This window comes from Nothoprocta perdicaria, unplaced genomic scaffold (genome assembly GCF_003342845.1).
Source record: "Nothoprocta perdicaria isolate Ctin4 unplaced genomic scaffold, notPer1 scaffold_0, whole genome shotgun sequence".
Taxonomy (NCBI): domain Eukaryota; kingdom Metazoa; phylum Chordata; class Aves; order Tinamiformes; family Tinamidae; genus Nothoprocta; species Nothoprocta perdicaria.
The window spans coordinates 5,410,082-5,422,079 of NW_020454092.1; the positions used below are offsets into that span (position 1 = coordinate 5,410,082).

Genomic DNA, 11,998 nt, shown 5'->3' on the forward strand with positions numbered 1-11,998 from the left:
GACGGTGCTGCAGCAGAGCCCGACAGCCCCTCGGTGCAGCGAGGGGCTCCTCGTGCAGACCCTTCAGTTGCAATGGAGTCGAGGGAGGGCTGCGCTTGGCTGGCACTGTGAGCTGGGCAGCAAGGGGAAGGGMTCAGCACGGAGCGGCCTGGCGGGCACTGGGATGCCTGGAGCCTGCGGAATGCAGCATCCTGGGGCAGGGGGGCATTAGGGAGCATCTGCCCAGCCCTAGCGGGCAGCTTCCCCACKGCTGAGCCGTGTCTGACAAGGCAGGCAGCAGCCCTGCTGCGCAAGAGCTCTGCTGGACCCCGGCTCAACGCCGCTCTGCAGCAGCAGGAGCTGAGGAAATGCACTATTTAGAGCACAAGGACCACAGTCCTGCTGTCTCTTCCTCCCCCAGCGCCCTGAAAACCCAGCTTATGACGCATGGCTTCGCTGCAAGTAATCTACCCTCCTCCTGGGGCCAATACTGCAGTGGGCCCGGCTCCAGCTGCTGCCTTTGTGCCAAAGCAAGGCAAGCGAGCAGCTTGCTGTGCCAGCGGGATGCGCGGCCCRGGGCAAGGATGCGCTCGCAGGGAAGAGCGAGTCCCCAGGCCACCGGCAGCGGAGGAGCAGGCTGGAGAGCGGCTGCAACTGCACCAGCTTTTATTGAGCTTGCTCATCCAAACAGACTGGTAAACGTGGAGTGACAAGGAACCGGAGGGACACACCACGCATCCCGTGTCACATGGTGCTTGTGTAGGGACTGAGCTGGCTGGAAGCGTGGACCTCTGCACTAGCCCCTGTCTGGCACTGGAGGAACAGATGCCAGCCAAGCCTTCTGGAGAGCCGGGGATCKCTACAAATGTTTTTTATTGATTTCTTAAGCTGCAGTGTCAGTATTTGCTGGTGTTGYGATCCCCAGGGGTACCCTGCACTGCTCCAGAGCAGCCCTTTGCCTGGGTGGAATGGTCCTACAGGGCGGCAGGCTGGAAGCCAGCCGGCATGCCCAGTTTCTTGTAGAAGAGGTCACCTGTTCCTGGTTCTCTGTAAACCTGAGCTGTTCTTTCCCTGATCCGCCACCTCCGCCAGCAGTCACTGCGGAGGAAGAGGGATGCCGCGCGGGTCAGTGACCTGGCCCTCCTGCAGGTTCTTGACGAGCTGAGCCAGCCAGCGCTTTGTGGTGGTGTCRTCCTTCAGGACCTGTGCGAAGGTGGTGTCCTTCAGTTGGTCAGGAAGGCACTGCCTGAGAGCTTCACGTGCCCTACATCAAGAGACAAGAAACAGGGGCCCAACAAATAAACTCACAGGGGCAGGAGGGGAGCAAACCCCACTGGGAACGTAATGTTCATTGGCCAGGAGGGGACGCGGGGGTGTCTCCGTGGCAGGATGAGCCAATGTAATCACGGACACGTGGGGCTCTCCCAACCAGCACGGCTCCCGTCCCTTAGGCCAGGGCCCACTGAGCAAGTCCCCAAGCCCTGACACCTGCCAGAGCAGGCAAGAGTTGGCTGCTGGTCAGCCAAGGAAATACATTGATTTTGCACCAGAATGTCACCTGCTGGCTTCTATGGCTACCTGCCCACACCATGCACGAGAGGAAGAGCATGGTCTACCTTCCACCTCAGTGCTCCCCTGTACCCAGGCAAGCTACAGCCGTGCTAAGCTCAAACCTGCAAAGCCCTAAAGCGTCACTGTTTCCTCCACCTACCGTAAGAACTCCTGGGACCATCGGCAGGAAAAAAAAGCATTTTCTACACTGAGCTAAGGCTGATGTAAGGACAGACAGCAATTGGGATCCATTCCGAGTGGAGATTCTCTCACTATGGAGAGAACTGCACTTGCAAGGCAGATGGAGGAAGGCCCTGCTCAAACTCCTAAGATGTTTACCTGGGGTTATCGGAGAGGCGAAGGTAACAGCGCACCACGTGTTTCAGCAGCCGTGCCGAGGGCTCCTTGGAAAGCTGCAGGACCATTTTACCCTGTGTGAAAGAGGCCAGTGCCAGCAGTTAAAAAAAAAAAAAAGTCTTTATAAAAATAGCTGCACAATCAGTGAAGACTGGGAAAGACCATTAAACCACTCACTCTGTTTTCCTACTCATCACAGCCCATTATATTTCATCCAGATATCCCTGCAGGGAGTCCAGAACCTCGCCTGCCAAGACACCTTTGAGAAGTGCAGCTGGCCACAGTTGAGAGAAGGAGTCTCAGCAGCTCGGGGGAAAGCTCAGCTTGTCTCTACGTTCTTTCCTCTCCTTGCAACTGCTTCCTGGTCCAAAATTTCTGCTAGGTTATAGGGAAGCTGGATTCTTGTGCTCACAGAGGAATGCAAGCCTATCTTAGACACTTTGATAAGCTCAGGTCCAGTGAGCCCATTAGGGATGTTCCTGTCCTCTGCAATAATCCATGTTCTCATCTGCACTGCCTTCATCTCAACACTCTTTTAAAACTCTGACAAGAGCTTGGAAAGTCATTCTAAAGACGAGGACTCACCCACTCTCTTAGACTCACATTCTGGTCTTACCCAAGAGTTATATTTTTCTCTTTCTCCTCCATCACTCATATAAAGCTGATCCTGAGAAAAAAAACAGAGCCAATCTCCCCATCCCGGCCTCTGTTTCTCACATGCTCTAGGACTATGCACATGGCTGCATGGAAATCTATCATCTTGGTTGTACCCAGCACCAGGGGCAGCACAGACCCATTCGCACGCACATCTCGACTGCTGGTGCTCGGGAGCTCAGTCAGACCTGCCTGGCAAGTTCCTTTCCCCCTAAACCACACAAACTAGCACTTCCCATTTCCCACTAGCCACATTCACCTGATTTCAGGTATTTACTCAGTTCAGATACCAATTAATGGGGTCATCTCACCTATGAGCTTTTGGTTCTCAAGAATTCCCCAAAAGAATGAGCAATAGGCCAGAGAGTCCTTTAGACACCTCCTGGACAAGAATTACCAATCTACTGTTTTTAAAGCCTCTAATACTTACTTAACATCTTATTCATGTACCAGTGGATTAGGAAGTAATCATCCTCATAAACCAGAAATACACTGTGCTGACTCTCCGAAATTCAGAACAGAACTGCTTACAGCACATTTCCATCTTCCTTCATAGCGTTATGGAATACTAATCATGTCAGCACTCCATCCAGTGCTGGGATTAGAGCACAGTTAGGGTTCTTCCATGCTAACAGAGCATGAGATGCTCACAGCCCTCCATGTTCATGTTCTTCCCTGTGGCAAATTCTTCCTCGCTTCCCTTCCCAATGGTTTCTGCTTCTAATTGCTTTTTTTTTTTTTTTCTTTGCCCCAAGCCAGATGTATTTTCATCCACAGCTGATCCTGTTAGCAACTGCAAAATCCTATCACAACGGACATTGTAGACATCAGTTCTAAAGCTTTTCTGTTTTGCTGTTCATGGGTAAAACTGATCAGAGTGAAAAAAAAATCTTCAGATTTGGGAATATACATAAACAAACATTTTCATGCAAGCATCAACATTTGGTCACAGAATCAGGAAGCCTAGAAATTAACACTGCATTTTAAYAGCAGTCTCAAGAGGACAAAAAGCAGAACATCTGCTATTCCTGGGCAAACCTATATTCCCCTTAGCAGGCTCACAGATAATGCTCAAGCTAAGGGTATTACTCTTTGAATGAACAGAAAATGGGTATCAAAACTTCTCCTCCCTAGTGGACAGGGAATGGACTGAAATTATTTGCTCTGTGGCTTCCAATTCAAGAACTGGGATCAGCTCAGGAATCAGGCTCCAAAATAAACAGGAGGACATGGACCTCCCAGGCAGCAAGTGGGAAATCCACGGAACTCCTTGGTAAAGGACACCACGGATACAGAAAGATTCCACAGTTTCAAGGGGTGGGCAAACACTTGGAAGAAAAGGCCAGGTTACTGTACAGAAAACTCACTACTGGGTCCAGAAAAATCCAACCTTTGCCCTGTTCTTACTCATGCCTTGACATCTTATTCCACCTGCTATGGAATACAAATTTCTGTTCCACCCCTGAAATTCCATAGGCATTTCGGAAGGAAAGGCGGCTTTTGGATTTTAGTTTTGTGTTTCCTTACTATAATGTGCATCTTTCTGGGGCTACAACCAAGGAAAACTAACACTTTACAACACACAGAAGAAATCAAAATGTCATATGAAGCATGGAAGAAATTCATCTGCTCTGACATCGTGCAAAAGGAAAGAACTTTGCCTTTGCTCGAGGCAGGCAGCAGTAAAATAGCTGCTGAAGAAGGGCTTTGTTTCTCTATAAGAAAAAAAAAATAATCCTACCAGTATCATGGCAACATGGGAAAACCGCTCGTATGTCTGACAGATATACGCCAGTCCTGTGTCATCCAGGAGGATTTTCTGAAGAATAAACGTAGCAACCTAGAACAGAAAGAAAGGCCAAAATAGTTTATAAACAACCCACCTGTCCTGAAAGGGATCAGTCTTTGTGCTGAGTTCTCTTCATGGTAGACTCAAGGCTAAAGGGGCCTTTAGCAGGCAGCTAATGCTGCACTTGATGAAAGCTCAAAGCCACAAGGAAACACGGGACACTAAACGTTTGGCATCTCTGACTAAAGGAAAGAGGTGGATACAAAGCAGGGCCCACACTAAGACTGGGTGCAGGCTGCAATGGACAGCAGCTAGGGCCAGGCTTCTCAGGACAGCTTCAGTCTCACAGCCATATTATTCTAGTCACAGAGAAAGAACCAGAAGTATCTGTTCCTTGGCCCTGCCCTCTATGGCACAGTAATTTTAGTTTTCATTCTGGGGATTACTGCTTGGTCACAAGATAAATGACTTTCCGTGTGAATTTCATCCAGATGCGTCACCACAGAGAAGCATCCAGACCAAAATCCGTGGTCTGTGCTAGCCAGGTCACCAGAGCAGACTGAGCACAGACCCGAGCTCACACTGGAGAGGGGACCAGGACTAAGAGCCACACTGGGCTGCTCCAGCCTGGTGAACCCTCCTCTAACTGCCACCACTGCGAGCTGCTGTCCAGCCTCTGCACTGCCTATTTGCTGCATTTGCTCTCTTGGGCCAAGGCAAGTGGAAAATTGTTCTGCAGGGCTATACGGGAGGGAATGGCTGTTAAGAGCAAGAAGATCTTGCCCCACAAAACCGTCAAACTACAGAATTCCCAGCTCAAAGCTTAGCAGTGTTTTTTTGAGGACAGGACACAAACCAACCCTGCAAGTCCCTGCCTGCCAGCACAGCTGGAGGCAAACAAGAAGTCTCAATTAAGATAAACAGTAGATACCGTTTTGGAGAGTTCGCTGCCAGACTCCATGATACGTAAGCACAGGGGGATAATTTCTGTTGTCAATAAGAAATTTATCACTTCTTGCTCATCTGTTTTCACCAATGCCCCTTGAAGGGAAAAGAAAAATCAAAACATGACAAATTGTTTCACGTAATCTCGTCATCTCGTCATTCATTCTGTGTGCCCTTGCCAGGGACTGTTAGATCTGGATGGTGGGCAAACAAATAGCACTCTGAATATATTGCAGCAGATYGTTTTGGCAGCATAAAAGTAATCATGCTCAATTGGGGGCATTTTTTTTTCAGAAAAGGGGCATGTTCTTGGCTCTCCCCTGGCAGGACTGCAGACATAACAGGATCATGCTCATCAGTTATTCAGCAGCAACCTTTGGCAAGAGGAGATGCATTTCAAGCCTCAAAAAAATGGAGAGAGGGGAAGATGGAAAATACATTCAAGTAAATTAATGGTAAAAAGGCAAAGAAACTTCCATCTGCACCCAGCATCCCAGCATCTAGGTGTCTGTGTCGAGAGTGAAGGCACAACAGACTGCTGCTGCTTCCATTCATGGCAGGTAGATACTTTTGGCAATGCAACTGAGCACCAGGATTCCTCATTGCTGAAAAATCCATTTCCCACAAGGTAATAGGAACACACCAAGGTGACTGGCTGAAAAAAAAAAAAAAAAAAAAAAAAAGCTTCTCCTTCTGTTAGCACTACAGAACTCGGAAGATCCTGGTAAAAACAGACCTGTGACTCTGGTCATGGTGCTGCCTACACACACAGCATGCAACGTATCCAGCTCAGTAGGAAACAGGGGCTCCAGCGCTCCCCTGGCTGCTTACCAATCACTCCGAGACTCGTGAGCCGCAGGTACTCGAACGGCCGCGTCTTGCTGACCGTGTGCAGGAAGGGGTACAGGAAGAGAGGGATGTGAGCTGCCAGGAAAGCTGACCTGTACAGAGGGAGAACAGTCAGTGTGAGAGACAAGGAAAGTTACGTGAGCACAAAATCCAGTGTTACCACAAAGCCTGAAACTACTCCTGGACAGATACTGTTGCTGATGCTCCTCAAAGGAGGGTAACAGTTTGTTCTCTGATAGGAAGGTGTGAAGGAACTTCTGCACTGAGCACAGCATGAAACCTTACACCAGTAAACAGCCAGTCCCTTGCACAACTGCTTCCAGCTTACTGGGAATGACCCTTACCTCCTCCTGCCACGCAGAGTCAYGGCTTATTCCACTCATTGACATGCCCCCCTGCAGCTCACGAGCTCACAGGGGCAGTTAGCCGTGATGCCTGTGCACAGCCTCAGCACAACACATTCTGYCATGCTGTATACATGTTGTATGTTTACATGTAAGCATACATGTARGCATACAACATGTAAACACACACGGCGCTCACCTCCCCAAGAACCCACACGCTGCCCTCTGACAGCCAAGGAAAACACAGACTGCACGGAGAAACCTGGAGACTGCCAGGCCAACWCTCTTGCATAAACACTCAACATCCCTTTATCTACCTGGAGTTCTCAAACTTTAATTATAAAGACATTGGGTATAAAATTAGCCTGTTTCCTTGGTCACTGTCTCATAGAGGGTTGCTGTTCAACACTAACGTGTGGCAGCTGATAAACAGCTTCAGCTACCCCGGCCCTTCCTCTCAGCAGGAATAGAAATATGAGCTCATGGCTCTCTGGGTTATCATCTGGGCTCTGCCTGCTTGTTTTGGCTTATCCAATATCATTTTTATTGCTGATGCATACAGGGCAGAGACTGAGAAAGTCAGGCACGGGCTGAGAACTGCAGACCTGGCTCCACTATYGCTCCCCTGTCACACGCACACTCTGTAAGGGCAGCCTTGCCCATGCCACCCTTCRGGCAATTGATCTAAATAACTGTAAGCTCATTAAAACAAGGATCCTGTGCACACCRCTGAGCACGAAGGCACCCCTGTCACTGGCCGAGCGCCCAGGGACTGCCACAATCCARTGTTTTGGGAATTTGCAGGTTCTCTGAATGGGTCAGGAAATGCAAAGTACTTGGGACCACTGTACAGCTGTCGACGTGGTTATCTGTGCAAACAAGGGAAAGGAGCAGGCAGCTGCCTGTCCTCCAGCTCTGTGTGCTCTTCCACTTCTTTTGGTAAGARCACATAAAGGAGCTTACCTGCTTCTGCAGCCAGACTGACAGAGCTGTCAACATCAGCTTCTCAGAAAGCTCATGCATGTGGAAACACTCACCTTGTTTCGGGATGTGATGCAACACACTGGAGCAGAGCTAAAGCATTGCACACTCTGTTGGACTGATGGGCTGTCAGAGTTGGAGGGTTGATTGACGGATAAATATTTACAATTTCCTAAAAATTAACAGATGAAGAAAACTTAAGGGAGAACAGCCATCGGCAAGCTGCACAACAGCACTCGTCCAGCAAGGATGGTGTTAGATGACAGTCCCCTTTCACCAAAAGAGCTGACATGGCAGCCATCGTGCTGCCCAAGAAAGGGGAGAGCTGGGCCAGAATCAATTTGACAAGGAGTCACAAGGGATGCAGCTAAATCTTAATTTTAGAAGAGAACAGTTCAGCTGATTTCCTGTCTCTTTGCAAGTAGGGAACTGTTTTGTTTGAATTTCCAGAGTCTATTCATCCTGCTGGCTGCTGGTGCTCTTCTCCCTCAATACAGGGGAAGCAGCTGAGGGTGAGAAACCCAATTCAGAAATCTGCCTGCTTCCCACCATAACTCCCTTCTAATTTTCTCCACTTGTTTCCAGGCCACTCTGGAAGCAGTTTGACATTCTGACTGCTTTTCCATCATTCCTCTAAATCGACTACATTYCGCACCATTTTCCATCACTTGTTTTTGCTATTATTTGCATCATTTACTATTGTTCTGACCAGATTCTGCGCTGGAAGATGGCCAGTCAACAGAGTAGAGCTGTAGAGGATGTTGGCCCAGCAAAGAGCTGCACAGATCTCTGGAACAGGGTGCAGTATTTCCCTATTATCCATTCTGCTGCCTGAGAAGGATATGGGCAGCTTTCTGACCAAGTTCAAGCTCATGTAAAATCTGAAGAGATCTCAGCTCATCCACTCCCTTCCCAACTAYGCAGATTTCTCTTATAGTGCCTACAAATATGGCCTTGCTGGTGATGACTAATGACAAACACTAGATACAGGTTTCCCATCAGCACACACCAGATGCCCAGCAACAATAAGGGACCTCACTAGGGTGTCCCAGATATGGCCCACAGACAGGAACTCTGCACTGTGCAGGTGCTGAGCCCTGGAATAAGGATACTGCTAATCCTACCCACCTGCAGGAGAGCTGCAATTGTGCCAAACGAGTGCCAGAGCATTGGGGCAAGGTCAGGCACAGACTCCCGCTTCTTGCTCAGCTCCAGCAGCGCGTTCTCCCGCGTCTCGGGGCTGGACAGCTCATTGATCCATTGGTAGATCTTCTCCCGGTCTACCTGAGCCAGCGCTGTTGGCACAGGCTGGAAGGAGACAGCACAACTTGAGTCCTGCTGTTTTATCCAAATCTCATTCAAACCCTTCCCACAGCCTGACAGAGAAGCAACAAAGGGTACACGAAACAACTCACTAGTGGACACAGGAACTAAAAATACATTAAGATATTCTGGATGTGGATCAGTTCCCTAGGTTAGCGCTATTATTCCACCAATCTAAATTGCAAATGTTTTATTTTCTGGACTGACTTGTTAGGTATGRTCTCTTTTAAGCCTCTTGTCAAATATTAGCCAGCAATTTCCTCCAGCAGCAAGAGAGTCCTGCGACTGCCTGGCTGTGCCACCAGAGCTCCTGGAGATGGGGTCACACACACTGCAGCCAGCTCTCGGCTGCTCCCTCTGCATTTAATTTTTAATTTAATTTAATTAAAGTTTGCACAAAGCCAAACAAGGAAACAATATCAGTGAGTGCAGATGCTGCTGCCTTTTCCTCTCTAAAAAGCTGAAGATGCTGGGGCCCACCAATGCGATTTGCCCAATGTGACCTGTGTTGAAAATATACCCAGAGAAGGATATATCTGTATTGATAATTAAGGTGTATTTACCACCGCCTGGGAGAAGTGTGTTACAATTTCTCCTCTGACTTTCTTGGAATATCAGACAAAAATTAAATCAAGCACAAAAACAAACTAACAAACTAAAACAGGGGAAGGAAAGGAAGCGAAATGGCTACGGTGGAACGGCAGAGGAGCAGGCCTCACCGAGAGCTGGTCTCATGCCTCTGCTGCCATAACAGGCACTCGAGCTGCAAACAAACGCTGAGCAGGCTTCCTAAAGAGGCAGCTCAGTGATTTAGATCAAAAACTTCACAGCAGACAAACCTGGACATTAAAGCCTGAACAGTTCTAGAGTTAGTTCTGAACTGACTGTGTTTCTCTTTCCCTCCAGTGCACAGACTGGACCCCGCCTGCGCTCCCCACACCAGACGTGGGAGTCGCGTGTGCGGCGCTGACACCAGCCCTGCTGCGAGGCCACTCACACCGAGACACCCAGAAAACAGAACGTTCAAGAACTGAAAGCGACTGGAAGCAAAACTGAAACTGCAGGGCAGGAGCAGCCTCCCAGGCCAAGCCCCTCCTGAGCTTGCCACCCTGTCGGTGAGCCCGCCTCAGTTTATTCACAYATCACATCTGCAGTCGTGGCCTAACAGATTCTTGCCCAGTCGTGGGATTTCTATTGAGCAGAAGCTGTAATTTCTCTCTTTCCCATTCACTTCCATCACTTCAGTCATCTTAAACGTCTGCACCTAAGCTGACGTGCAATTACCACTCCTTATGCTGTGGAGCTCAAATAATTTTTAACTCTTTATCTTTCTACCCATCCCCCCCCCCCTTTTTTTTTCCTTTTGCCACATTAAGTCTTTTTCCCCCCAAAGTCTCACACAAAGATAGTAAAAACAAATTGCATTTAAGAACTAAAGCGCAATTCCAATAATATCTGCTATCCTAGAGCTAAGAAAGAGAGGAAGAACAAACACAGCTCACTTAGTTTTGTTTGGAATGACAGGGGAACAAGCAGCGTGGCAATAATGCTGTTGAAATTGTGTTATCTAAAGCTTCCATCTATTTTTTCTAGACACACTGGAAGTTTCAGTTTCTGTAAGCTTAAATACATCGACCCTTTAAAAGCACAGCCCGYGCCTCTGATCCCTAGGGAACACTAAGTAGATTTTCCACACAATTAAGTTTATAATGTCCAATATCTGTCTGAGCAAGTGCCAACTGCTTTCCAYGGACCCTATAGTTGCTCCTCTCATAGCTTAGTTTACCAAAAAATATATTTTTTTCCTAATTTCCTACCTTGTCACCACTTAACACACACACATATATTGCCAACCGAAAACTCTGGAAAACTCTAGAGGCTCCAAGGCAGGACCCTGCCCAGCAGACTTTCCTTTGCACACGTGGAAAGAAGTCACCAACAATACACAGGGTGGACCGGCCACCTCTGCCCTTGACAGACCTCAGGACACCTTCCTCCCTGAAAGGGTGTGAGCTCCAACATTCCTGTCAGATTCCCTCTACAATTACACAACAAACTCCGCTTAGGTAACTGGTTTCTTTTCTGAGRCAAGCAGGTGCTGCTTGATATGCTGGTAAAAGCACTGATAGAGAAAGCAAAACATTGACTAATAGGATGCATAGTTATTTTGACAGATCACCAACTTCACAATATCAAAATGAACTTTTTTTTTCTTTAATAGCAGTGAATTTGTGAGTTTGAGCCAGATGACCGCAGGGTCCAGACAGCAGCACTGCCCTGCTGCTAATTAAAGCTACATTTATTGGTTTTGGTCTATTCTCAAGTCTTCACGCTGAGCCATCCTCAGGGCTAGAGCTTAAGTGTCATCTCTGCCTCCAGCATCATTACATGGAGACCAATACTCYGGCTGGCCACACTTTTATCATGGCAATGTCCTTGATGCTTAAAGCAATTCCTGTGCCAACTCACAACAATGTTATTTACTGTGGTTCCCAAGCACTTCTGCAGATATGAATGTCCCTCTAGATCACATTTACTGTACAAGAACTGAGACAGCATTAAAGAACATATCTTTAAATTGTATGTAAGCAATTCCCCAAAATAAACCTAATTTATACTCCTGAATCGGAGTATTTCATTGAAATTTTCGTTGAAGAAGACCCTCTTCTAGAGGTGACTAGAACACAGGCAAAGCACTAATGGAAATACACGAACCCCTCGTGGATTTGGCCAGGCACACTGGAACCACGCTGCTACAAAAACCCAAGTGCTGATTAGCAGAGCTTGCGACGAACCCGYGTGCCCTCGCGTGCTCCAGAGAGCRCCGCTTCGCAGCGCCGCCATTCGCCAGCGCTCCAAGAACCAGTCTACAATCGCGAGCACTTAAGCCAAGYGGAAGGCTTAGAAGCTCCCTGAGCTCCAGCTCATAAACGCCCCACGCGGCCTGGTTTGCCTTCCAGCCCGCGCAGGGCCTTGCGCCAAGGCCCGGCTTGCTGCCCCCACGACACCCCCGAGGGCCGCTCGCCCCGGGAGCCCCACGCGCGCTGCCACGCGGGACTAAGCAGGGAGCGCGGGGAGAGGCGGGAGCACCGCGGCSGACACGAACCGCGGCCTGCAGGGCCAGGCCCGCCCCGGCGCACGGGGACCCCCCCGCGAGCGCCCGCCCCGCTCACCGCGGCCGTGGCCAGGCTGTGCATGGTGCCCGCGGGGCCGGGCCGCCTCGCGG

The 11,998-nt window shown here is 49.0% G+C and overlaps 1 protein-coding gene across 2 annotated transcripts; it reads right to left on the minus strand.

Annotated features, from left to right (window-relative positions):
• Positions 1-335: 335 nt before the first annotated feature.
• Positions 336-11,991, minus strand: CNOT9 (CCR4-NOT transcription complex subunit 9). Of its 2 annotated transcripts, none has more exons than XM_026053534.1 (8): positions 11,946-11,991; positions 8,578-8,757; positions 7,506-7,621; positions 6,107-6,216; positions 5,262-5,371; positions 4,283-4,381; positions 1,870-1,961; positions 336-1,243 (listed from the first exon to the last, which is right to left on the minus strand). In XM_026053534.1, the coding sequence occupies exons 1-8, from the start codon at positions 11,967-11,969 to the stop codon at positions 1,075-1,077; spliced, it is 900 nt and encodes a 299-aa protein (XP_025909319.1). In that variant the 5' UTR covers positions 11,970-11,991; the 3' UTR covers positions 336-1,074. The 2 variants fall into 2 exon arrangements, with proteins under 2 accessions (XP_025909319.1, XP_025909311.1); XM_026053526.1 differs by having other exon boundaries at positions 336-1,249.
• Between the last annotated feature and the right edge of the window lie 7 nt (positions 11,992-11,998).